General features: G+C 38.1%; 1 protein-coding gene across 1 annotated transcript in view; it reads left to right on the top strand.

Annotated features, from left to right (window-relative positions):
* The window catches only part of LOC102310182 (inactive N-acetylated-alpha-linked acidic dipeptidase-like protein 2), a 563,756-nt gene that overhangs the window by 457,935 nt on the left and 78,785 nt on the right, over positions 1-27,036 (top strand). The window contains exon 15 of the mRNA XM_042227322.1: positions 10,179-10,268. Within this exon, the coding sequence (XP_042083256.1) occupies positions 10,179-10,268 (90 nt within the window). The remainder of the gene's footprint in view (positions 1-10,178; positions 10,269-27,036) is intronic.

Genomic DNA, 27,036 nt, shown 5'->3' with positions numbered 1-27,036 from the left:
AGTTCAAACAGGTGCCATTCATACAGGTAACGAGTGGGGGACAGAAAAGCTTCTTACAGAAGACGTTACAGGTCTGTGAGAGCCAGAGATTTTCCTTCTTTGAGGTGACCAAATACTTATTTTCCACCCTGATTTACGAATAAATTCTTTACAAATCCTACCATGTGGATTCACACTCTGTCATAATTTTAAGTGGGGGAACTTGCACAATCGGTGGCTGACTAAATACTTTTTTGCCCCACTGTATGTGTGTATATATATGTGTATATGTATATATACATAAATACATACATATACGTAATTGGTGTCTAAAATTAAGCTCACAAAGATGCTGTGGTGATCAAAATAAACACGCTTGAGCTTTATGGGGAGAGAAAAAAACGCTTAAAAGAATACTGAAATACAATACAATACCCTCTTACCCTCATGATAAGGCTAAAGGTGAGATTTTTTTTTAAAATGTAAAGACTAAATAAAAGTCATATAACAGTGAGTTGGCAGATATTATGAATATGCTATGATTCAGATATGCAGAACCCCTTCTAAAGATTCTCAATCAAACTCATCAGAACTAAAGCATGAGAGATGCATTGCTCAGAAGTAAAGCAGATGCTACATCCATTTTAGTCAGTGTTTGTTTTCTCTTATTTCTAATCGTGTGAGTGTGAAATGGTGTGCAACCTTCACAAAATACCACCAGTTGCATTTTCAGATTGAGGTACCGGCTGTGTTAACTGAACTTGAGCTACTGTGTTCTGCAGTTAACATGCTAATAATCGCAGCACGATAATTCTTGTTGGTGTGGATAAGAGCACACTACAGCACACTAAAAACTAACTAACTAAATAAATAGCAATAGGTCATGTGAAACAACTAATAAATACATTTTGAGATCACCTACCCAACAATATTTGACATGTTTGCTTTGCTTGGTATTCCTCATACACACAGACATGAAACCAACATTTTTTCAAAACATGAATTATATACCAGAAGCTATTGTGTAGTTCACACTGGCAGTAGTTGTTAAGTTACTGTAATCAGATACAGTCTAGCTCACGTTGGATTATACATGTATTACTGAACAGCTATGTGTGTGCTATTTCAGAAGAGAGATAAAAGGTTTTTCACTTCCTTCACAGCAATTGGTCTCTCCATAGTAGAGTGTAAAAGCTATCAGCCAGACTAGAGTAAACACAGGCTAGAGTAAAGGTAGTGATCCCATCCTAGAGGCCTCTCTGATACAGGTTGTAACTGTGGATATGTCATGAGAGAACACAGGCTACACAGTAACAAAATCCTGAAGCCCTATCCACGTAGGAAGCAATTTCCTTGATGCGAATTACTCTGTCACTGACGGTTGGTTGCTAGTGGACGTTCCAGGCTCTGGTTGCCTAGGTAACCCTCCAACATATTTATGACCCTATTGTATGTCAAGCAGCAGTATTAAATCACTACTTCAGTTGAAATGACTAAGTCACTGAAGTCACTAAATATCAGTTTGTATGCTTTTTGGTCCCCACATCAAGTTTCGAGTGAGTTTCTTCCTGAGGAAATGAAGCATAAGTACTGGAGCTGATCCCAACATATGTAAAGTATAAAACCTAAACACACATTTGTTACCCAAATTCCACTCATTTTTTTTTCTATCTGGTAGTATTGTGCCGCTGAGCAACCACATGACAATAGCCAACCTCATCAAGGTAGCTAAATGAAATATTAGCTCCAAAGACTTTAGACAACTTTTCTGGCCATGCTCAGATTCACAAAGTTCTGCCTTTAAGAAAATCTTTTTGTGGAACCTTTTTTTATTCCTGTGTGTGAAAATTATATTCACCGTTCCATTGTATTGGTAGATAAATGTAATTCTTCAGATACAGGGCTCTCCAGTAGCATATTAGACTCCAGATATGACCATATCACATGTATCTTCACACTTATAATTGAGTTTATTCATGACCTTGTTCTTGTCATAGTGTTGCGTCCTTTCTAGAAAGGATGTTCTATTTTACAAAAAAAGCATGAAACTTCAGAAGAAAATGATCAGTCTTTTTTCTTGCTGGTTTTGAAGCAGTTAACCTTTTTGTTGCCTCAGCTTTCACTTTTATCAGTTGTCATGGGAGCTTTCTCTAAGACGTTATAAGCAGTACATTCGTTATTTCAAACACTGTCAGCCTCAGTTTGTGTCAAAGATCCTTTTTTTATTTATTTATTTTTTTAGGTTGGGCTTAATGATGTAAAAGGTTTACTAAAACTGTCAAGAAAAAGGGTTTTCAAAGAATTTAATTGGAACAATATCTGAAGAAACATCTACACTGTGCAATACTTCTCAGGTTGAGTTTATAGCTGAATGAACATAAAACTACCTCTCCAGTGCTTTTTCTTTTCTTTTTAGGTTAAATAAATTAAACTGCTATATGGATGAAAAGTAGAGACATAATTGATGCTAATTCCTATAGTAAATCTTTTACAGCTTATTATAAAAAACAGCATTGGTCTCTGTCATGACAGCTATATTGGGGAAAAATAACTTTATACTTTTGTTTTTTCATTCCTAAAGTCATGGCTTATTTATCTTATAACCACTTTGAGATACAAGTGATTGTACTAGTAGACTGTGTAAAGTTAGCGTCTGATACTTGGTAAATACATTTCATTGGTGACTTATTTTGACATGTAATGAAATGGGATACTTTCATTGTGGTTGTGAGGCAAATCTCTAGAAATACTATCATGTCAATATGGACCAAAATCCAGCACTTTGTTGAAACCATATGATGAAGAAATAAGAGAGGTCTGAAGGCAAACAGGGTTCAACCCACTACTAGCAAGGTGTGACTAATGAAGTGGCCATTGCGTGTATACTGGGGGGGAATATAAAATAAAAATGCTATTCTGTATCTGTATAGTTACGCAACATCAAACTTCTGGAAACAGATAAAATCGTTATCAGACATAATCTCTGGAATAAATTGGTAAGAGCAATTATAATGTCTGATCTGCCAGACTCTCCTGACACTCCTGTGGAAACTGTGCACAAAGCTGTACTTGTATAAAGTGGAGAAAGATGGCCTTAGACACGGGAGGGCAATGTTTAAATCCAACAGAAACACAGTTATTTGTCTTTTAATATACCTTCAGTCTAAAAAATATGGCTATCCAGTTTTCCTTTGTGTTCATTTACTGAATTGATGACATTTCTCTACATTACGAACCACAGAAATGACACTTTTTATGCTATCAAGTCCTTGAATATAGGCAAGAAGGAGGAATGGCTAGCCAGGGACACTGATGTCTCTATGCAGAAGTCTGCTGTGTTCTTTTGGTATCCACCGTTGAAAATGCTGATTTGCAGCTCAATGTTGTAGCAAATGATGAGCATGTAAAAGGGGCCATGTTCTGTAAGCAGAGAACGTCTGAAGCAGGGACCTCGTTTTGTCCAGAAAGTGAAAGTCAAAGTGAGCTTCTTGCAGAGCCAGGTTTTGATAGAGCTCAATCAACTCGGTTTACAGAGAAGCTGTAGTGTCCCAAGGGCAGATTTTTAAATGGGTTTTCAGTGCACAGTAGAGCTTGTTTTTTCCAAGCTGAAATCCTTGAAGTAAGTTTTTATTTTTTATTTTTTTCAGCTTTTGCAGAAACTCATTCTCAAGCATGAAGCTGATTGTTTCCTCTGGTTTGTTCTTAAAGTTTTTAGAAAGTCTAGCAAACCCTGTTATATGCCAGGTTTGAATACCTCCAGCCTCCTATGAAAAGCATACACTTTCTTATACAAGGTCAGTCCATGTGTTGTTTCTGCCCATAAGTTTGACATTGAGGAAATTGAGTTGTGGGGTTATCGGGATACAAAACAGCTTCTATTTTCTTCTCTTTATTGTTTCAGGAGATGCAGAGACATTTTAGGTTTACATTTATTTTCAGACCTAAAATCTGATACCAAAACACTTGAGCACTCTCTTTTTGTAAGGCCCCATTATTGTAAGGGAGTATATCATCATGTAGTGTGTTTGGAGGCTATAGTTAGTGTGTAGTGTAGTCATTGTTTTGTTTTGTGTGTCGGTTATACTAGTGAATGTTACAGTTGATCCAAAAAAAGCCACCAAAAGCAGATTGCAGTCTAAACGTTGTCTCCACATGGAAAACTGGATTGATACACCTCTATTGTCAGACCTGCAGGGTTTAGGCCCGTGATATTCTCCTCTGTCTTATAGTGGACGGAAACTATTTTTTTTGGAGTGGCACAAATAATTTGTGTGCCTTCTTATTTGATGCAGCACACCTGATTGTTCTGTAAATAGTTTTAAATGGTTATATAAAAAATGCCTGAGGCCTTGGATGCATTTTTAGGTAAATAGTACCATATAACTTTGTTGTTTGCAAAATTTGTGCATAATTTTTAGGAAGGTACAATTTCTATTTGCATTTCAAGTTATGAAAATGATTCGTTAAACATGTTTGTGGTTTTTACAGTAAAAAATATAACTTTTTTCTACTCGGATTTAAAAACATTTTTTTCTGAAATTTAGCTCAATTGTGCTAATATAGTATGTCAAAATGAAAAAAATAACTCCAGTTTCAGATATTTGAGGTTGTGCTGAAAATACAAGGCAAGATAAACAGTTTTTAAAGGTGAAATATAGAGGTACAATGAAAAGTAGTCAAAAACGGCAAATTATACCCTGGTCCCCAGAGGGCTAAAGTGGCCAAAAATTGTCATTTTTGGAGGGGAGACTAGTGTTAATATACCGTAAGTTTAACTAATCAGTCAATTAACCTCTGAATCCCTAAGCCTGGTTCTGCTGGAGGTTTCTTCCTGTTAAAAGGGAGTTTTTCCTTCTCACTGTCACCAAAGTGCTTGCTCATAGGGGGTCAGATTGTTGGGTTTTTCTCTGTATGTATTATTGTAGGGTCTACCTTACAATATAAAACGCCTTGAGGAGACTGTTGTTCTGATTTGGTACTTTATAAATAAAATTCAAATGAAATTGAAAATGAATATCATGGCAAGAGCTACGAAATTACCTCATGAATGCCTCTAAAAGTTTGTGTCACCTGTTGTGCTGGAGACTTATGCATTTGCATATATGGTTCCCAATGTCAAGCATAAAGGAGTGGTAATGTGAGGGGGCTTTGCTGGTAAATCTGAAAAACAAAAAACATTTATCCTAGAAATTCAGTTTCTCTTGTTATCCCTTTCACTTGCCTCCAATGCCTCCATCACATCACTCATACACACTTTGAGTTCTCTGTCTATCTTGTGTTTGCTTACTTTTGGACCCACGCTGCTTTCAGTGAAGTCTCCATTGCCCGTTCTTGCTGTTCCATTGATTTTGTATTATCTTGCTGGATGCTTGATCTGACAACTTCAACTGATTTTGTTTTCTGGTTCTTACATCCTCCTTTTCTGAATGTTTTTTTAAATGGTCACATATGGTGTTACAGTGAAATTTTGTTACCACCCTGCACTGTGGTCTCTTTTTTCATTACCAAGAGCTAGGATGACCAAGGGTTAATTTATAAAAATGAATTTCAAATTTCTAACTTTTATGTAATGTGTTTTATCGTGTGGCTTATGTGTTTATATTATTCTGTCTTCATTAAAATGAAACTACAATACAAATTATATACTGTTCTTTCTTTCTACTGTACTTTGTAAGTGCACAAACTTAAAAATGCAGTATTAGATCAAATAATTATTTAACCCAGTAACGTTTTCAATGAAATTGTCACTGTTATAGCTGCTTTTTAGTATGTATTCCCAAAAGTATTTGCTTGTCTGCCTTAACACACATATCACTTTGAGTGACATGCCATACTTAATTCATTGGGTTTAATATGATGTGGGCCCACCCTTTGCAGCTATAACAGCTTTAACTCTTCTGGGAAGGCTTTCCACCAGGTTGGCACACTGATTTCGAATAAGGGCTGGCTCACAGTCTCTGCTGTAATTCATTCCAAAGGTGTTCTGTTGGGTAGAGGTCATTTTGTCATGTTTGAAGAGGAAAGGGCCAACTCAGTCCAGCGGGGCGTGCTTTACAGCACTGCATCTGACCCCTTGCGTTTAGTTATGTAAGGCTTGGATGCAGCTGCTCAGCCAGGGAAACACATTCCAAGAAGCTCTCTAAGCGCTGTTCGTGAGCTAATATGACGACCACGTGAAGTTTGGGGCATCTGTAGCAGTTGGTGACCACTGTGTGCTTCCCAGTTGTGTCGACTTTGTTATAATATCACTAATAGTTGAGTGTGGATATTTAGTAGTGTTGCACAGGTGGCATCCTGTCATGGTACTGTACTAAATTCACTCCTGAGACCCATTCTTTCACAAATGTTTATAGAAGCAGTCTGCATGCCTAGATGCTTGATTTTATATACCTGTGACCATGGAAGTGATTCAAACACCTGAATTAGATGATTTGGACGAATTAGTTAATACTTTCGCCAATATAATGCACTTCATTATGGATAATGACACTATTATGCTGTAAGATTTGTTTTCTTCACACCTTTGTACTTTCTGTTTTTCGTGTTTCACAGTAGCACCAATAGAGACAGAAACAGTCCCACAATGCCATATTAATGGTTTCAGTAGTTAAGTGATCCACTAGCAAAAGTAATATTTTTGTTTTATGAATGTCTGAGCAGTGGGGATAACACCTGTGCAGCTTAAATTCTCCTTGATGATGCTGGTGGAATTTGATTTATTCTGTGCAATAGATGGAAGATGTGCATTTATCACTAGGATTAGAAAGCGCTGAGAGTCATTCTTAAATAAATGGACATTTCAGAATGTATTTTTTTAAGTCACAAGGACATCTAGTTTCATAGAGGACATTCCTGATTGATGAGTAGGACACCTTTAATCCAAAGGTATCACTGTCCTTCATGCTAAAGAGGCACTTTCTTCCTTTTGTGTTTCAGAAAAACTAACATTGATTGAACATGTGTGTGTGTGTGTGTGTGTGTGTGTGTGTGTGTGTGTGTGTGTGTGTGTGTGTGTGTGTGTGTGTGTGTGTGTGTGTTCAGGCAAAGTATGGTTCAGGCATCGTTTTGTGCCAGCAGAGGATTTGAACATTTCAAGCAACCCCAGCAGTAACCTTCAGCACAAATCAATATAATATTTAAGAAGTTGTCAAACCCAAGCTGATTAATGCTCATGTTTTTATAAATAATAACCCATTATACCCATTTTAGCATTACAATATTTTAACCACCACGAGAAGGTCAGAGCAAACCTAAGTGTTGAGGCACAGAGAGGGTCTGTCTGTACTGTAAAAGAAAGTGAGCTGTACATAAGCCATACAAAGGGCACTTAGTACAGAGTGGATGCCACTTGGGAATCTTTGAGCCTGGCCATTTTCTTCTGGTTTAACAGCTTCAGTTCTCCATAACCCCACCATCCTGAACCCATGAAACACAGAGAAAATATGTCAATTTGACATAAAGCACCGCATAGTGCTTGTTAGAAATGCTATACGAAAGTGACTACAGTGTTTAATTCGAATTATTTCTATAAAATATTTATGTTTTTATAAAAACTATTCAACCTGTATTCACAAGCTCGATCAGCAGGACAAACCTGCTTATGTTTCTTTTCTGTGTTTCATTTTTTTCCATATTCATTGGCATTTTTTGACCTTTGACTTCTCTTAACTTCTTTGTTCGGATGTCTTGCTTATCAGTCTTTGAATACAAGCCATCTGCTAATTCTTCCATCTGTTAACATGTGACGCACTAATGCTTATGGGAAATGGTGCTTGTGAAAAATGTCTAAAAGCAAAATATTAACTGAGCAACACAACAACATGCAGCTTTGTGATTACAGGGAATAATTCATTTAAATGGGAAAATTAATTAACACAGTGTGTGTCCGCGTAGGTGTGTGTGGTGTTATCTTCATCATGACAGCAAGTCCTCATCAAAAGTTTCAGAAAAAAGCAGTCTGACCACAGAGAGTGACAGCTACAGATATCCACGGGGCTCAAATACCTCTTGAAGCCATGTCTTTGTGTGAGGGCACAACAGCTGTATCCGTGCATTTCATTTTAATTCTTCTCCTCTGAATGCAGGAGGTGAGGATTCTTTTGGGGGAACTCTGCACATATGCAACTTGACATCAACAACAGGGGCATATTTTGAGGCAGATGCTGCGTTCAATAATTCACATATTTATTCAGAGGCAGCACACAGGGTTTGATGAAAACTTTCTCCTTGTTTCTTCTTGGAATGCATAAATATGCAAACTGTTAAGTAAAACTTCTATTCCCTGTGTACTCACCGTGGCTGCTATATTGACTAGTTAAGTGCATTGCCAGTTTCACCCCATCATCTATGGGGAATTCAACTTTTTTTTCCCTTTAACATTTGTTTTTGTTCCAGTATCCTGAGGGTGCCCGATGAGTCATGCACTTCTGAGCGTTTGTTCCAGTCCATCATAATGTTGTACAGCATCCTACAAGTTTAAACCGAACTCTGAAAGCTTGATTTACATTTGTAAATGGTGCATTTGTTACATTTTACCAAAAGATAGGCTTAACTACCATGAAGTCATCCTTGAATTTTAAATGCATTTTGAAGCCAAAACCCCTGAATGTTCTTCACCATTGCCATCTTGATTTTTAACAAGAGGTTACCATTATCAGTCATCAGCCTCTGCTACCGAACTTGGTTAGCAAGATACACCCATATGGATGCATCTTACAGACACAGATGCCTGCTAATTAGTGCTAAGTAGCAAACTACTACAACAAAAAATTCACTCAGCAAAACAGAAGCACAGAATTCCCGGAGAATGTACATCACAACAGGCCATATTATTGAAATGCTAAAGAGTAGATTCTATAAGTGCAAATGAGTGAGAAATTAATGAAGATAAATATAACTGGATGTAAATGTCTGTACCCACAGATCATATTGTACCTTTTTCATTTTTTATCTGCAATTTTCACTCATTTTAGTTGAATAAATGAGTGATGTTTACGATAAACACAAACTTTGCCTAAACAAAATCACATAAGGCAAAGGTATATATATATATATATACAGATATATATCTAAATGAAAAGCTTCTGCAGAATCAGTATCAGTTTTACTTGTTTAGTGATGGGGCTAGAAAAAACAAAGTGCTCACATACGAGATAACTCTTAGTGACAGTCAGGCGAGAAGAGAAAAAGCAGCAAAACCACCAACATAACTAGGCTCGTGGAGGGCAGCCACCTGCTTTGACCCTTCGTTGTGAGGGAAAGGCAAGCAGAGAAAAGAAGAAGACCTGACAGTTTGCAGGTTTGTGGTGCCAGCAATTGCAACGATGTTGAGAACAGAGAAGAAAAAAATGCTATTTTATGTGGATATAAAATATCCTGTTCATAGCATGATAATAATATAAATATCCTGTACTATCATGGAGAAATAACTGAAAAGTAACACTTACTTTTCCTGTTGAAAGCATTGACACCGGTCAAAACTGGATGAAATAAAAACTAATAGGATGTTCAAGACTGCTGCAGTGTGCCGTGTTTGAACTTCTGATATCATGAACTCTCTGTTTGGTTTGACTCTATTTGAAAAAAAAAAAAGAAGGAAAAAAGACGGAAAGAAAGAAACTTCTACAAAGACAGCACAATGACTTTGAAGTCACAGTGAGGTACTTTGTTTTTTGAGGACGTTACATGGTATACTGAGGTGACAGTGAGGTAATTTTAGGTGGCGTGTAGTCATGGTTGACTTTGTGTAGCCGTCCGCCTGTGTGTGTGTGTCTGTGTGTGTTGTGTGTGTGTGTGTGTGTTGTGTGTGTCTGTGTGTGTGTGTGTGTGTGTGTGTGTGTCTGTCTGTGTGTGTGTTGTGTGTGTGTGTGTCTGTGTTGGTCACCCCAAAAGCTGAGCAGCTCTGTGGCCTTGAGAGCATTTACTGTTGTTTCCTGTCAAAAACTTGACAGGTCACTCCACTCTTTCCCGCTTAGAATAGAAGAGAACAAATTAGAATATATGAAGAAAAAAAAAACAAGTAACTGGAGGGAAAGGTGTCTTTTTTTATTATTATTATTTAATACTATGAAGAAACAAATCATTGTTGTCCCTCACTAACATGGAATGTTTCTCATACTTTAAAAGACGGGACACAGTAACTTTATCATCTTATATTTAAGACTTTTTTCTTCTCTTTTTATTCACCCCTTTTCTTTTAGACCACCAGTTTTCTGTCAGAGGCCCAGTTTTCTTCAGAGTCACCAGAAACCCTGGACCCACTTTTCAAGTTCCATGAGACCATTGCTAAGGTAGGACCATGTAATTATTTCTAATTCTAGCAAGAATTGCGACTGTTATGACGACTTTACCATGTAAGGCAGGATCTGTTGATTTGGGACATCTGTGCTACAAATGGTATTTTCTACGCTGCGAATTTTGACAAAATTAGGAGACAAATGTAAAGAATATAAAGTTCTTCCAGTTGGAAAAAAAATGAAAAAGCATATACGTTCATGGTTTATCCTGACTTGGGAAGTGCTTGGTTAGGAATGTTGGTAAACAGAGCATAAAATCTGAAAGGTAGAACCCTATGTAAAGGAGTGTATAGTTTGATATCACTGAGTGCACTGCTGAAGAAAGCCCATGCCATAAATGTGGTTTAAACTTTATTGTCCCAAATGAGATTATGTCCTCCATCAGAAATTGCTAAAATACTACACTGTAAGCTTGTCTGTGTTGAATGAACCTGGGATAACAACTTTTACTCAATGTCTAAGCGTTATGGAAAAATAGTTTAATCCTTTAATCAAATAGAGCCAAAACAAAAGGCAACAAAACAATCTCACTTGTAAGAGGAGAGAAAACAGACTCAAATTGTAGACATATACCAAGTGACAGACAATAAGCGAGCTGCACCACAGGGTTGTAATGCTGGCTGCTGATGCCTGTGACAGTCCAGACAAGCCAGTTCACCATGCAACAAATGAGACATCCTTCATGTGTATATACATGCTGTGTGGCTTTCTGTTCACAAGATTCTCCCAATCAAAATAGTTGTCAGTCAAATATCATTTTATTAACAAAAACACAAACATTCTTATTATTATTACTGCAATAACCTAATCAGTATTCCTTGCTTTGTAAGGAAGGTTTAATTGGATTGGACAACTTTTGCAGTTGGAAAGAACAAACTGGGTCATTTTGCAAAAATTTGTTATTTATAATAATGTAAATTAATGTTAAATTTGATAATCCAGCTACACATTTGTTTTTCACTTGTCTAGTTCATTGTTGTGGTGTAGGCTAAAGCCTATCCCAGGCCGTCCTCAAGGTGCAGCAGGTTGAGAGGCGGGATATACCCTGGACATGGTGCCAGTCTGTTGGAGGACTAACTCATTTTGATAATTAGCCCATTCTACTTTAAAGTCTTTAGCGTTGCATTACAGAATCTGATACCTGCTATGCTTCGAAACGGGTGGTGCATCATACATGCAGGACAGGGGTATCCGAACTCCGGCCCGCGGGCCAACTGCGGCCCGCGATCCATTTTTAATTGGCCCGCCAGTAATTTTATAAATAGAATAGAATATTGTCCGCACTTCAACTTTTGCTTGAGCGTATTGCACTTCTTAGTTTTAACACCAGGGGGAGCTTCTGTTGATCAAGGCAGTTGCTCCACCAAAAAGGACAATCACAGAAGAAATTTACCCCAATATGGCTTAGATTAAAAAAAGAAATTTACCCCAAGTTACTAAACATGGCAGGACCAAAGAAGCGAAAGGTAGAAAGTGAATGCAGAAAATTTCAGACACGGTGGGAGAGTGAATATTTCTTCAGAGAATTCAAGGGGACGTGTGTCTGTTTGATCTGCACTGAAACTGTGGCGGTTATGAAAGAGTATAATGTACGACGTCATTATGAAACCAAACATCAGGCCTATGCATCCTACACTGGTGCTGAGCGAGAGCAGAAATTAAAGCAAATGGTAGCTGTCCTGCAGGGTCAGCAACAGTATTTTTTTCGTGCTCAAATTGTCCAGGAAAAGGCTCCAATAGCCAGCTATGAGGTCGCCCAACTCATCGCAAGACATGGCAAGCCTTTTTCAGATGGAGACCTCATAAAACACGGCCTCGTTAAAGTCACCGAAATAATGTGGAAAAAGTGCAGGACTTCAACAACGTCAGCATGTCCAGAGATACATTTGTGCGATGCATTGAAGACTCGTCGGCCAACATTAAACTTACTACTATTACTCCATCGCATGCGATGAGAGCACCGATGCCACAGACACCGCAAAGCTGCTAATTTTTTGCGGGGAGTGGACGAGAGCACGAGCGCTTTAGGTGAGTAAAAAATATATTCCACAGTACCCGTGTGTTAATGTGCAGGTACACATGCTTCAAATATCAATAATGCGCATCAATTCTGTCACTACCCTGCTTTTGCGCACCACTTTCTTATATGCGTTTTTCTTGTTAACACACAGAGTACACGCCGCTGTGCACAGCGCACGCACACGCAAAGAAGTCAGCTGATCTCATCTGATGCAGATTTGCTCCTTGATCAAGTGACATTTGTCCGAATTTTTAGCACGAGTGGCGATCAGCACCGCGGCTGGATGGCCCGATTTACATACCCAGAGCAGCTGATACTCACCAGAATAATTTACTAAGATTATATGGACTCCTGTTATTAAGTCCAGTTCAGTCTGTTAATGTTGATAACGGTTTCAAACAAACGTTAATAGTGTTGCTAAGCCTAATAACTTAAATAACAAACTTGAAATGTGCCCGTCCCATTTTCCCCTTTATTGTTTTTTCTCCGTGCTATAAATCTTCTGTCTAAGAAGAAATCTGAGGCTGCTGTTCTGAGAATGAGCTACCAAAGCTTTTTCTGAATAAATCAATAAAGATCCATTTATGGAAAGCTGTGATGAAGGTAGTTTTGTCTTTAATTATATTCAACAATATAACATATTCAGCCACTTTTAAGTGATTTTTCTAACTTTAATACACTAAAGTTAAGATTATATACCTAATTTCTTGTAAGTGGTCCAGACCCTCCTATATTTTTATGTATGTGGCCCTCAGTGAAAAAAGTTTGGACACCCCTGATGCAGGAACACTGGTACCAGGCTTCTGCTGTTGCTAGGCAGCTGCAAAGCCAGCTGCTGTCAGTCACTTAGCTGGTGTAGCAAATGAAATTAGCAGGGTCATTAGCTAAGTAAAGCATAAAAAGTCACAATCCATTTTAGCTGCAACAGTCAATGCCCAGCATCTATTGATATTTACTGGAGATGAGCAGGCTTTGCAGGAACAATCACTTTATGTTCAGTTCCTCAGTACAGCAGATCTAATGAAGCCCTGACTCTGAAGAAAAAAGCAAAAGCAGAGATGTGGTTTCACATCTTTGAAAATATGCACATTCAGGGCAGCTTGCCAGAAAACTTGTAAGGTGTTTCAGGGAAGTAAAAAAGGCAACTTGAGGTTAAATGCACTGCATGTTTATCCACAGCCATCCCTTGTGATTGCAGCCTTCCTTTCTTGTTCTTTTGCTATAGTTGTGACATATTTTTTCCTCTACAATGACACCTCTGTAAAAGTCAGAATAAATTCACACTGCTTATATAAGATGTTGCCAAATTAGGATTTCCATCTCAGCTAACAGGACCTTTTTAAAATAGCCCTTGCTGTTAGGAGGAACACTCTCATTGCTTATAAATGCCACCAGCTTACCATAGCTATCACCGCTGTGGTAAGCTGTCACAGCATACAAATTACATAAGGCACAGTGACATTTTCATTATCTTTTATGGAGCCCAGCTCTAAATGAAGACACTTCATTTTGTTATGTCCCTACCTTGGCACCTCATATGTGAGAAATTACACTTAGTTTACAAGTACCACCCTGGCAGAACTGTAGTAGCTCGTCCTACTCCTGTGTAGGTTTGTTCTCTGTAAACAAAATACATTTTTATTCTTTGATGCAGAGAGTGGAGATGGAACCAGATAGAAGCAGACAAATAACTGAAATCACTGGCATTTATATAGGTTGATTATTTTATGATTATTTGTCTTGACTGTGTTTATTGTCACAGTGTAAAGCTTGATGTGGAAATCGCACGCAGACAGAAAAACCTGGTGCAATGCTGTGTCTCAATGGGGATTGCCATAAACGGATTACCAGATGTGTGTGCCTGGAAATTATATCTAGATTTATGAGTTAAGTTTATTACTGACTATTTATTACTAATTATTTCCTGCAGCTCCTGGGTAATAGAAGTCTTCTAAAAAAGAAGAAGAAAAAAAGCAACTACAGCTCATTTTCTTCTTTCATTTCACAAAAGCATAACAACCACAGTGCCCCAGTTAGTATAATGATAAATGATAAAATGAATTATTGTCCATTTAAAACCATACACAGCTGCGATTTCTATGATGGAAAGGGACACCAGAGAATCATTGTATGACAGGGAGATTAATATAAAGCTTAAACGCAAAAAGACTGAATGCAATTTTGTCTTTTTTCATTCTTTTTATGCTTTCAAAAAGCTGGAACTCTATTTCTGCAGTTATTTAGCTGCCAACAGTTGATACTGCATTATCTAAATTCAGCTCAAATGTAAGCAAAACAGGTTTGAATGGTGAGTGTGTGGTCATTTGTGCATGTGTGTGTACCGGCAGCGTAAGGTGTCATTGTTCACAGTGCAGGTGACCTTCATGTCCATCCCATCCCTGCTGGATGGTGATTGCTCGCCTAAAAAGCACCTGGTTGGCAGCTCATTTTTCTCCCTTGATTTTCATTCAACAGCACCTCTTCCATTCATCTGGACAAAAACGGTGGAAACTTACTGACCTTAAAAACAAATACCAAACAATAATGGCAGGTCATTCTTGTGGTTCGGCGTGTTTCACGGTATTGCAGCATGCTTCATATCACCTCCAACTTTATCCACAGTTGTGGGTTGACACAGATACTGGCTTGGGTCAATAAGTTTCACTTTATAACGACTAAATAAGTACTCTCTCATGTGAGTTACTGTACTTTTGCAAACACAATGGAAAAGGTCACAGATCGGCTTTTATTAAGTGTTAATTTATGTATTTCACTGAGCAGCAGAGCTTTCTAGGTCTCGCATTGTTCTGTATGCTTCCTACCGCTAAGACCAGGTGTCCCAGAAACATTTTTCTTAGAGAAACTCGAGGCAATGAGATACACTGAGAGGAAATGAACTTACACACTGACAGCTGAATGTTTTTTTAGATGTATAACACTGCATAACACAATGATGCGAGGTTGTAAAGTCAGTGGAAGTATAGAACTTTACAAACCATTTCACATGTAGACCGCATGCTTGAAAATGAAGTTTGACATTGTGACAGTAGCATAACTGTGTTTGATGACTGATGTGCTCCACTGGCACAGGAGATAACACATATGCCAAATGTTTCCTAGCTTACTCATTCCCCACTTTTTGGAGAGGAAGGCTGATGGTAAGATGACCTGGAGGAGAAAACAAGTTGAGGTTTGGGTTAGGAAAAGTGATCCACATGTCGCTTAAGCATGTTTTACTGCCTTCCCACATACTTGTTTCCACTATCACTTTCCACTATATTACAGGGCGAACGTGGTTCAGGGGATTGGGAAGCTCATCTTGTAACCGGAAGGTTGCTGGTTTGATCCCTAGCTCTGTCTGTCTTGGTCGTTGCGTCCTTGGGCAAGACACTTCACCTACTGGTGATGGCCAGAGGGGCCGATGGTGCGATATGGCATCCTCGCTTCTGTCAGTCTGCCCGAGGACAGCTGTGGCTACAACTGTGGTTTGCCTCCACCAGAGAGTGAGTGAATAGTGGAATTGTAAAGCGCTTTGAGGGCCTTGAAAAGCGCTATATAAATGCAATCTATTATTATTATTATTATTATTATTATTATTATTATTATTATTATCATCCTGTTTGCTAGTTTTTAGTTCCAGTGGTCAGATTTGACCTTTCTCTGCTTTAGTTTCAGCCTCCTACAATAAATGATGTCACAATGTAGCTTTAAATGTTTTTTATAACATCCACTTCTATTACTTGAAGTTCTTCAGTTGTCTTGAAAACCAGCAGTTGTAATTACGCTCGCTTTCTCAATCAACTCATCCTGGCCAATTTGCCCTAATTGCTTTCCTCGCCTGTACTACTGGAAATGTTTTTTAAGCTTTTTGCACAGTCACGTAAATTGTTAAGCTTGTAATTATACCTTTAAAATGCTGCACACTTGTGTGCAGTTATCCTAAATGATTCAACCAGTATGCCAGTTAAATTTAGGCGGTGATGTTCCGGGAGGAAAAGGGTCACAACTAATGTGCTTTTAAGAATGACAAACGGTTAGGTTGCACTTCATGGTTGTAACAAAAGGAGGGTGTGAGGACGATTGTACACACACAGAAAATCTAAAGTAGGAGTATTGCAGTTTTCTGCATTTTAGATGGACAGACAAATTTTTTTAAGTGCTTATATGAAGAAAAAAATGTTAAAGGTCTTTGAAACCCAGTGACTCACCTACCCAGTGAGCAACAATCAAATGGTCAAATATTTGGGCACATCAGTGGTTTAAACCCTGGAGTGGATATCTCTGCCCTGTGTTTTCAGACATTTAGAGAAAGAAATCTTCCCAGCTGACAATTCATGCCAAACATTCAGGTTTGTTTCGTACTCACCCTTTATTTTTTTTTAATCACATAGAAAAAAAAAGTTTTTATTTACAGATGAGTCCTGTAATCTCTGGCAAAGCTCGTCCGTGTCTATGAGGAAGGTTGCAGCCATGGTGGGCAGAGGAGAAATAGCGCTGTCATTTGGCCTTAATCATCACATCCTTGGAGATCAGGCAAAGTGCCAGATGTTATTTGTGCAGGTTGTAAAATGAAGGAAGAGAGAGAGAGAGGGGAAGAGAGGGAGAGAAGGCCAAAAGTACACTGACACAACATGTCATCATGAAGGGCAAATAGGAGGAGGCAGAGATGTTATTCTCCATGTTAAATATTCAGACTGGGAGAGGAATACAGAAAGGCAGAGAAGTCTGTGACCTCTTTTGGACTTGTGTGTATGTTTGTGTGCCTGGACTTATGTTGTGAAGAAATGAAGCCATTGTGGTGACCAAACGCCCCTCATCGGGTCAAAGTCTTTATGAACAAAATCATTCAAATATGGGTGAAAACATACAAGACGAGGTTAGGATGAGCACACGTTACAGATATGGTAAATTACCAGGAAGAGAATGTATGTCACTGTAATGTCCTTTTGAGTATAGGGAACAGGAAAGTGTGTGTGTGTGTGTGTGTGTGTGTGTGTGTGTGTGTGTGTGTGTGTGTGTGTGTGTGTGTTTTCTGAAATGTCAGCAAGTCTGCAAGAGACATGGAGACACAAACACTTTTGCATATCTTGTAGTTATAATGAACAAAGTTTTTAATAACATAAAAACATACTTAGTTTTTGTGCCAACTGATTCTACTAATAGTAATACCTGCATGTTGTCTATGTCAAATATTCTGATCAATTTATTTCCTTATTGTTAGTTAAATAAATCACATGTCCTTCAACATTGTGAATCACACACAAAAAATGGTCACTCGGCTGAAAATCAAATCAACAGAAATCTCAAGATAATCCTAATTGTTTCTCTTGTTTTGTCACCATCATACAGCAGAACAAATAAGATTATGCCTGTGAGGACATTAGTGCATTGCACCAGCAAATAGCAAGTCATCTCAGGACAAAACAAATTACTTACAGCAATAATATGACTTCAGAAAGCTGGGGTCAGGGTGCTAGTTTAGCTCACTGGGTTGAACAGGCACCTCATATGTTATAAGGCTATTGCAGATGCCTGGGTTTGAATTCGCTCATGGCCATTTGCTGTGCGTCTTCCCAGTGCTCTCTCTCTCTCTCTTTCTTCTCTCTCCTAGCTTTCCTTTTAAGAAAGCACTCCCCAAAAATACTTAAAAGAAAGCTGAGGTCATTTTAAGGCAGAATCCTAAGTGTGCCCAAAGATAGATGGCTAAAAGACAAATGACCTCACTCTCCATTCCAGTGTGACAGGGCAGAATTTGTATTTGCTTCAAATAAAATTAATTATTCCATAAAATCATAGAGTTCAGTCAGAATGAACATTCAATCCTTAAAATTGAGTGGCTCTAAAAGAGAATAGGGTTGAACTCTTAATGAAGACAGAAAAATAGCTCATGGCAACAACACATCTTGGACATTAGCTGATATACATCTGATATACAGTCTCACTACAATGCAGTAGGTTGAGCTGGTGTCACAAAATGAAAAATGAATGTTTGTATGTGTCATGTTCTTCTGTTTAACAATTGCAGATATGAATATGTATTTTTTCTTTCTCTCTTCTTATTGCATCAGTGTTTTATCGTCTTTCTCTGTGTATCATTCTCTCTGTTTTATCCTCACAGCAACACCGAACCACCTCCTGACTCTCTATGGAATGGTGCATGTGCATTGTTAGTGTTGTAGCTCAGGGACTTTGCCTATGCTCTGTGTCCCTGAACTCATTTGTCAAGTGCGGTTTTGGACACAGCTTGGTTGGAAGGGTTGAGGGTGGCAGGTGGCAACAGCATGCATCTTTCACTTTCTTTGTTCTTTCTCTCCTCTGCCTCCCTTGGCCTCTAAGTGTGCAGTGCTCTCAGAGTAGCACATTTTTTAAATGTGGTCTTGTATACAAGCTGGAGTCCTCTGAGTTGGCAAAGCATGGCAGGCGTTGATCAGGCCAAGGACATGTAGCAGGTCCCTGCTGCACAGTGCTAGGTTTGCGTCAAACAGCCATATACTTTACATGTGCAGTAGGTATACAAGTGTAAATATAAATGTGATGTTTGCCTCAAGTAAAGAAAATTTTTACTCGGCCATTTTAATCCTTGCACTTTAAACACTTCAACCCACTTTTGTTTTGGATTTTAATAATCGCTGCGGTTAGAAACGCTTTCCTGTGAATTCTTAAAAAAATGTTGATTTCCCACACCATGTGGATTTGTTTTCCTAAATCTAACTTAATCTTAACCACAGAGAAAAAAAGTATGTCCACAAACTGAGGGCAAGGTTGTTAAATGCTGCTGAAGGCAGTGATGTGCTTTCCATGTAAATTAAGTGAGCCGTTAATGTTGTTACAGGCCTGCAAAATGTTTTCAGTGCAAGTCTTCGCTAACATCCAGAGCATCAAGTGCTGTTATCTTATCAAAGCTGTCCTTTCACACATCCAGAACATTTTTTGTCCCTTTTTTGTGAACAAGTAAAAACAAAACAAAATGCAACAGAGCTGCAAAAGAGCAATTAACTTCTTCTGGCCAATGTATGTGTGACTTACTCCCCAACGATCCCTAATTTAGATTTTGTCTCTCTTAAAAGGAGGGCTGGTACCTTTCAGTTTTGACTTAAAAGTCATGACTGGAAGGTTTGAGATGTTGTTTGATGATCTAGGGCTTAATTACAACCATAGTTCAACCATGTTTCAACCATTTTTGGTTGCACCCCTAACATTGCCTCATCTTCAGCTGCTTTTACACGATAAATTCAATATTGCATAAAGTCCTTATTCAGTAAAATTGGTAATGGTTCAGTTGATATCATCAAAAGCAAAATTAAGCAAAGACACTGCCATCAAAACATGAGCTGACTATTAGTGGAGAGAAAAAGCACTATGGACAAAAGTCTTGGAGACTCAGAGGTTGTAGTCTGCCTCGGGACATTATTCAAGACATTTTTTTCTTCCCAAGACACATGGAATGTGCACTGTATTTGGGGCAAGTGTCAGATTAAACACTGGTGATACTAATAAGGATAGAACAGACATGCAGGCTGGAAAACTGGCAAACTGGGGGACGTAAACCTGACAGGAGTGCACAACTACAGCAGATTAAGAAAAAAGAAAGCAGAAATAAGAAAAAGTATGAGCACAACAAATCATTATTGTTAGTAGTAGCAGTAGTAGTTTCACACCTATATATCACTGGAATTAATTTGTTGTCCTTGTCTTGGAGTGAAACACAAACAGAAACACAGAGGGCAGTAAAAAAAGAAGATAGGAAGGGTAGATGGTAATAGAACAAACAGGCCCAGAAATGAAGAGTGGGACAGAGGGAGAATGAGAAAACTACAGATAAGCCTGCAAATATAGATGGAGGTGATGGTGATGAAGACTAAATGTCCCTCCCAGAGAGACATTGATTGGTGAGAGGAAATGAAGACAGAATGACTTAACATAATACACAAGATCAGACACGCAAATAAAGATGCGTCAGGAGCCAGATAGACGAGTAAAAATGAAATTAATAAACAGAGAGAAGAAGATGGCACGTATACGAAGGTTGCAAAAAGTTGGCAGAAAGAGTTAAATATGCTGGGGAGAGATTCTGATTCATGGAGTTAAGGAGATGAATAGGAAAGGTATTTAATACATTTTATTTCCAGGTCTGGGCTCATGTGTCTTCTTTATTGAATTCTGTCATCTTTACTTAACATCCATTTCTCATTGCTGCCAAAGAGCACAAATACCACGAGATGTGATCAGTAAAGGAAGTTGAGAACTTTATGTGAGAAAGTTAATCTGAAGGTGATGCTTTCATGATCTCATACACAACAGAAAAGAGGGTACAGTAGTAGATTAGAAAGGAAGGAGGAAGAAGGAAGACAGCAAATGTTATTGGGAATAAAAACTCTTGTCATGTAATCATGACCGTTATTCAGGGTTTCTTAAGGTTTACATCAAAGTTTATATTCTTCTGGACGTCACCAAGAAGTTGTGGTGTGACATTATTAAAACACGGGATAAAAAGGTTCAGACTTCAAATTGACCCTTTGAAAACCCTGCCAGATGTCCATAGAAATGCAGACCTTCTGTAAACAGGTATTTGTGAGTATATGAATCAAAAGCGTTCAGAGTCCAAATTAATGTAACTGTATGCTGGAAATGCAGGGGAGATTTTCAAGAGTCAGACCCTGAACCCTTGGGCAGTTCCGGCAACATCGCGATTTATAATTATCACAGGAGAAAAATGTGTTTTTGACATGCAGCCTAGAGTCCAACTGCAAATTGCTGTGGAGGGAAATATGTATTAAAAATATACAAATATTTTGAATCTGATGCTCACTAATTGGTGCCACATAAGACTTCTGCAAGTTGCAGCACTTGTGAAGCTCTGTTTGGCATATTCATGTGGGATCTAATAATCACGTTTTTTCAGAATGAGTCTCATTTTGCATATTGAACCTGTTGGTTTAGTTAGATAATCCATGGATTAGTTTCTGTTCATTCGACAGATTAATAGTTTGGAAGCCCATTGGTATACAGATTTTGTCTTTCAAAACAGACTGCTCTTATTGGACATCAACCTGTTTCCACTAGAAAATGTTAGTCATTTTCATGGCACTTTCATTCCTGTAGTCATGACTGAGAACCTTGTCACTAATTCGACAAAGGTAGTCAGATTATTCTTCAGGAAAGATGGGTTTTGCGTCTGTGTGTAATGCAGTTGCTTGTCAGCCCTGTCCACTGCTTTTTCGATAAATGCTCGAGAACAAAGGAACATTAAAGCACCCATATAATAGAGATTACAGCAGAGCACAAAGGAGGAGGGAAAACAGAGGCTTTTCCATCCACTAAGATCAAAGCCTTGGCTTGTGTTGATAGATTGGACTTATCTCTGTGCTGTTGCTTGTTAAGGCTAAGGGGCTTTTTGGAGATAAGATTCGCCCTTCTGAGGCACTGTGGCCTCTCAGACTTTCCCCAGGGGTCACCAGCGAACAAACAATTAGCGTGGTCGGTAGCTCTAAATGTATTTCAGACTATGCCCAGTGCTACTACTGGAAGCACATATACTGTCAACTCTTATGTGTCGCATACCTCTGATTATCCACAACATAATCTTCCTAAACATCCAAGGTTTCATTCGACTTACCTACCACAGCAATCTTTGACAGCTTAGCTGGAGCGACGTCATCAGTGCCCCCCCCCCCCCCCCCCAATGTGCTGAACATTGGGGGGGAGGTAAATTCCCAACTATTTTGCTGGTAATACCTGAAAGAGTAAAGAAAATCAACAGCCTATTTGTGCAAGATAATTCATAATTTTATTGGGGGGGGGTTATATTGGTTGGGTCTGATTATTGGGGGGGTCATAACCCCCCTAACCCCCCTGGAAATTACGCCCCTGAGTGATGTCTAAGAGGAATGCATTGCACAAAACAACAAATCGTGAAAATTATAGAATTATTACATTTGCTGGATGTTCTTGTTTTTGTAGCAAATAAACCATCAATGTAACAGAAAGCAATTTATTTAATAACTAAACATAATAAATTCAATTTGCATTTTTGGTGAGTTTTTTTCTGTTTTTCAAATTGCGTACAGAAAAAAAATATTGGATCATTCTTAGTTGAAAAAATTAAAATATTATCAACAAAAACATGACAATTAGTAACGTTGCTGTACCACCTCTGGCTTTTATATTGTCCTGAACTAATTTAAGCGTCTACCTGTTCATTAATTGCTGAGGTAATGATTGCCATATCTCCGAGTCGTTTAGCTGACACGCAACTCCTTATATCATAAATGAGTGGGAAAATTTGCTTGTGTTTTTTCAGGCAGTCATCTTTATATTTTTTCCCCTGAACAGCACCAGACAAAGGTTGCAGCATAATCTCCATGACCAAAGTGATGCTCAGTAATTCACCACTGCTCATCACTTTCATTCAATCATCTCCAGCCCATTGCTTCTCTTTAGCCCTTTGTAACCGTCTTTTCTTTCCTTTAGATGATAGATCATTGGCTTTTCTTTATGTAAAATAAAGATGTTTTCTTTTTATAAAATTCCCATTTTTGGTTTGAACTTGCTCTAAATTTTACAGGAAATGTTGGTCCATCATTTTCTGACACAATCCATGTTGTTTTGTTCTTGAAGGAATTTTAAAAATGCTGTTCACTGGTTCACATAATTAAATAATGGTAAGTAAGTCACATGTGCTATACTTTTCATGTTAGAGTCTTAAGAAACATTATTAGTTATTCCAGATTAATAAATCATAAATGAAACGTTGTTGAAACACAACACTGCCTTTTCTCCAGCTATAGCAAAGTGGACAGCAAACTCTAAACTAATGTGTAGTTATATCTTTGAGGTGGGATATGTCAGATACAGCACAGCCTATGACAAATCAGCCTCTTCATGAGAAGGCTCTAGCCCAAATCTTTTAACCTCTCAGCCTAGTTACTATGTTAAATATAATCAGTCATCTAGGGACCCTGGATCATTAAAATGTATTGCTACTATTATCACGCAGGGACCCACAAGTCAGTGTTTCTGCCACCTGTTATGGAGGGCACAAGTCACTGAAGGATGACCAGACACCTGCATAATGCAGACCTCACAATCCATCTTACCGTGAACTCCTACTTTCACCTCTCTGGCTATGCTTTTTTTTTAGTATTTCTCATTGTAGCTCTCCTCTAATCTTCATGTTTCAGTATGTGTACAAATAATCATGCTTGCAAATGTTAACTCTAATCACAGTGAATCTTTTGGACTTTCACTTCAAGCACTTGAGCTTAATTTGTGGAAAACAGAAAGGTACAGGTCATGTAATTAAGTCGGCTCACTCCCTAGAGGCAAGTTATTTTAGGTCTGGTTTGGGGACAGTTTGGTTAAGATGTCATGAAAAAATTAGTGCTTTTGAGTCATTTAGTTCCTTTCTTCTGTTTCACCTTAAAATCCAAAGTACTGTGACTGTCTAATTGGAATTATGGACTCTTATCTTTTGTGAAAACATTCTAAAGAAAGATGCTGATAGATCTTTAGTCATTCAATTGACAGATGAATTACAGTGAAAACCTAAATTGGGAAATATTGTTGTAATATAGTGTGCTATATAAAATATATCCTTTAACAATTGTTTGTGGTGTTTCCAGGTTTTAAATGCTCTTTCTGCTGTGTCCTTCTATGTACAAACTAAATGATTTTAGCAAAAACAAATGCAGCTGTTGTAGACAAAAGCAATGTGAAAAAATGAAGTTGACATTAAGTGATGATGAGCTGGTCCTAAACAAGAAAAGGAAGAAACAAAAACTCTGGTTCATCCAAGCAGGAGGGAGAATTCCATCATTTGATTCACGATTTTAAACTGTATCACAGCTGATTTCATGCATATTTCAGTCAGTGGGCAGTTCGAACTCTTGTTGGCAGAGTTGGGACCACATCTGAGGAGAGCCAATTGACCCGCAGCAGCAGCTAGCTGTATGCCTGAGGAGAAATAGCATTATTTTACTATTTCCCTGTCATTGTATATTCAGTACCTGTATGTGTTTTGTGCTACAAGCTTTCTTGTTGACAAATGCAGTGGTATGATTTGTTTGATTTGTTTATTTTAATCCAAAAAATTGGAGCAATCAATCCTGGATCAGAAAAATAAATAATTAAAAAATATTTAAATATTTTTAATGCACAAAATATTCACGAATATCCGACGGGTTTTGTGTGTAAACTCTTTTAGACTAAATGTAAATGCCTGCAATGATCAACAAGATTTCTTTAATGAGACACAGAGGGACTGACTTGTTTCAGTGTCTTTGTTGAAATGTTACCATATTTAATTATCAGCTACATTTGGCTAAATGTATAGCAGTTAGGGAGGTGTTTTAATGTATCAGACTTCCTGACTGCGACACATCTATATCATATATTGGGTATAGGTTATCATAGAATTACACTGATATCCATTAGAAGTGTTGAAGGTAATTATGCATCAGAGCCATTTTCACCTGCATGCACAATGAATTACTAATCCTATAAATGATCATCAGTGGGAAAGATTCTCATAGATATGGATAATAGGCACCTTTCTGTATCTAGGCTACAAAGAAAACCTCGTCATATGAATAAATGCAAAAAATTTCCACTCACTTGTTACCTTGGAAAAATCAAGCTTTATATTGATTTTCTCCTCTGTTAAATCAACATTTATGACATTTGAAAGTCAGTGGGAAAGGGTGCTTGCTAATTTAACCATAATGTTTTCTTTAACCACATTTAAACCACATTTCATTAACCATGCAGTTCACCGTCTACAGTATAGCCCCTGCAATTTGAAGGACTCCTTCCACATACCTTTTCAGCAACATGACGTGATCAGCATCAATTGAGAAGACTGTTAAGGCCAACTCAGTTTAACAGTGATCTCTATAGAGTGATTGTACCTTCTAAAATGCATTCAATGGCATTTTAACAATCAAAAGAAGTGTGCATTGGATTGCAAAAGGAAAATGTTACATTCACTGCTTGCAATGCATCTTAAATCTACAATTTTAAAGCTTTATTGACACACGTGCCAGCTTTTCATGCATTCATTTTGTCAGAGCCAGCGTAGTCCACATATCAAACTTTACCAATAAATGTTCCTATATTTTACTGACATTTCACTAAAATGTAATGACTGTTCTTTTTTTTCTCCAAAATGGTCGAACAATATTTTGCTAGAGAGAGCAACATAAAATCACATGAATATGACTAAACAAGGTTTTACAGATTTTTAAAAGGTAAACAAAAGAAGCAATCTTAATTTGAAATGGGTAGGTGTTGATAAAAAGCAAAAAAAAAAGCCAAAAGAGGGTCCAAACAGAGGTGCTATTTAACTTCTAGTATGAAATATATAAAAGCAAATGAAACTGTACTCCCTACCTAAATGAAATAAACTGGCAGAAACGCCCTTCTCTTCGTAGCTCTGTGGGCTGAACTGTACTTTAACGAGGCACTCGCTTTAACTAATCCTGGCCCAATCCCCAGGTATTTCAAAGAGTGCCTCGTTAAAGTACAGTTCAGCCCAAAGACTTAAAACAACAAAATTATCAAAGTAAAAAAAACTAATGAGAGAACCAATAGAGATTTACTCACATCAATTCGCAGCTGTCCCCAATGACGTATTAAATATAAATGATGTGGCAGCAGCAGTACACATCTGATGATTGTCAAGTGCTTGACCCAGTCCCACTAAGATGTAAACATTAAACCCTGTCACACTTAATTTAGATCCCCGGTGTGGACAGGTGTAATGAGTTGGTGAGTTCATAAGAGCTGATTATGATGTGACAGCATTAAGTGCTTGTTTCAATTTACTGTGGGTTTGTGAACTTTTTTGTCATAAAGTTTTTTTTGTTTGTTTGTTCATGGCCAAGGACCTTGAGGGACTGACATGCGGATCTGAAGCGCTTCCGTGCTTTTAGCTTACAAGGTTTGCTTGCTTTAGCCACACAGCCACACGTTTTTTCCTTTTTTTGTGCTTTGGGGCTTCCCTTAGTAACCCCATGTTTTATATCTCATGAAGTTTTAAACTGGGGCAAAATCTTGAGAAATGTGAACTTCAATAAAGTGTGCATGAAGGGCTCAAAATGAGTGAGAGCCCAAGTGCGCTTATCAGTTGGCCAGTGGGGCAAGCCTAAACCCTTGCCGTCTTAGCAGAAACATTCCTCAAAATCTATGAGTCTGTTAGTGTGGACATTGGGATTGAGCCCTGGACTGGGCATCTCTCCAATGAGTGTGCCAGAGTGCAGCTGGGAAACAGATCAGCAGCACTTTGGTCTCAAGGCCAATCACATGCGAGAGATTGCAGTCTAGACTGCAAAGTAAAGGGGCAAAGGAGAAAGGTAATCACAGTGGTGGATTGCCTATGTGAAGCACTGGGACATTTGGCCTAAGGGTGTTTTTGGCACATCGTCTATAGACAGCTTAACTTGACACTTGCATGCATATTCTATAGAAATTTGGATTGACTTTTCAAGTTGGCATGACTTAGAAACAGCTCAATTGTATTTTCGTATTCCTGAAACTGATCACATTTTGATACAAAATGTGACCTGTGCCACCCCATATGGAAAAGATATATATAAATCTTATAAAGTTTGTATCTGTCTTGTGTGAAACTTGTATGAAAAGCATATAAGAGTGAAAACAGATATAAGATCCCTTGAAAAATTACATAATGAAACTTGTATGTTTTGGATACTTACTAAAACAATGTATGAAAGTAATGAGAAAGTG

Source organism: Haplochromis burtoni, unplaced genomic scaffold (genome assembly GCF_018398535.1).
Source record: "Haplochromis burtoni strain Fernald_Lab_line unplaced genomic scaffold, NCSU_Asbu1 Contig_254, whole genome shotgun sequence".
Classification (NCBI taxonomy): Eukaryota; Metazoa; Chordata; class Actinopteri; order Cichliformes; family Cichlidae; genus Haplochromis; species Haplochromis burtoni.
The sequence above is the reverse complement of the archived record's forward strand: the minus strand, read 5'-3'. Positions and strand labels throughout refer to the sequence as shown.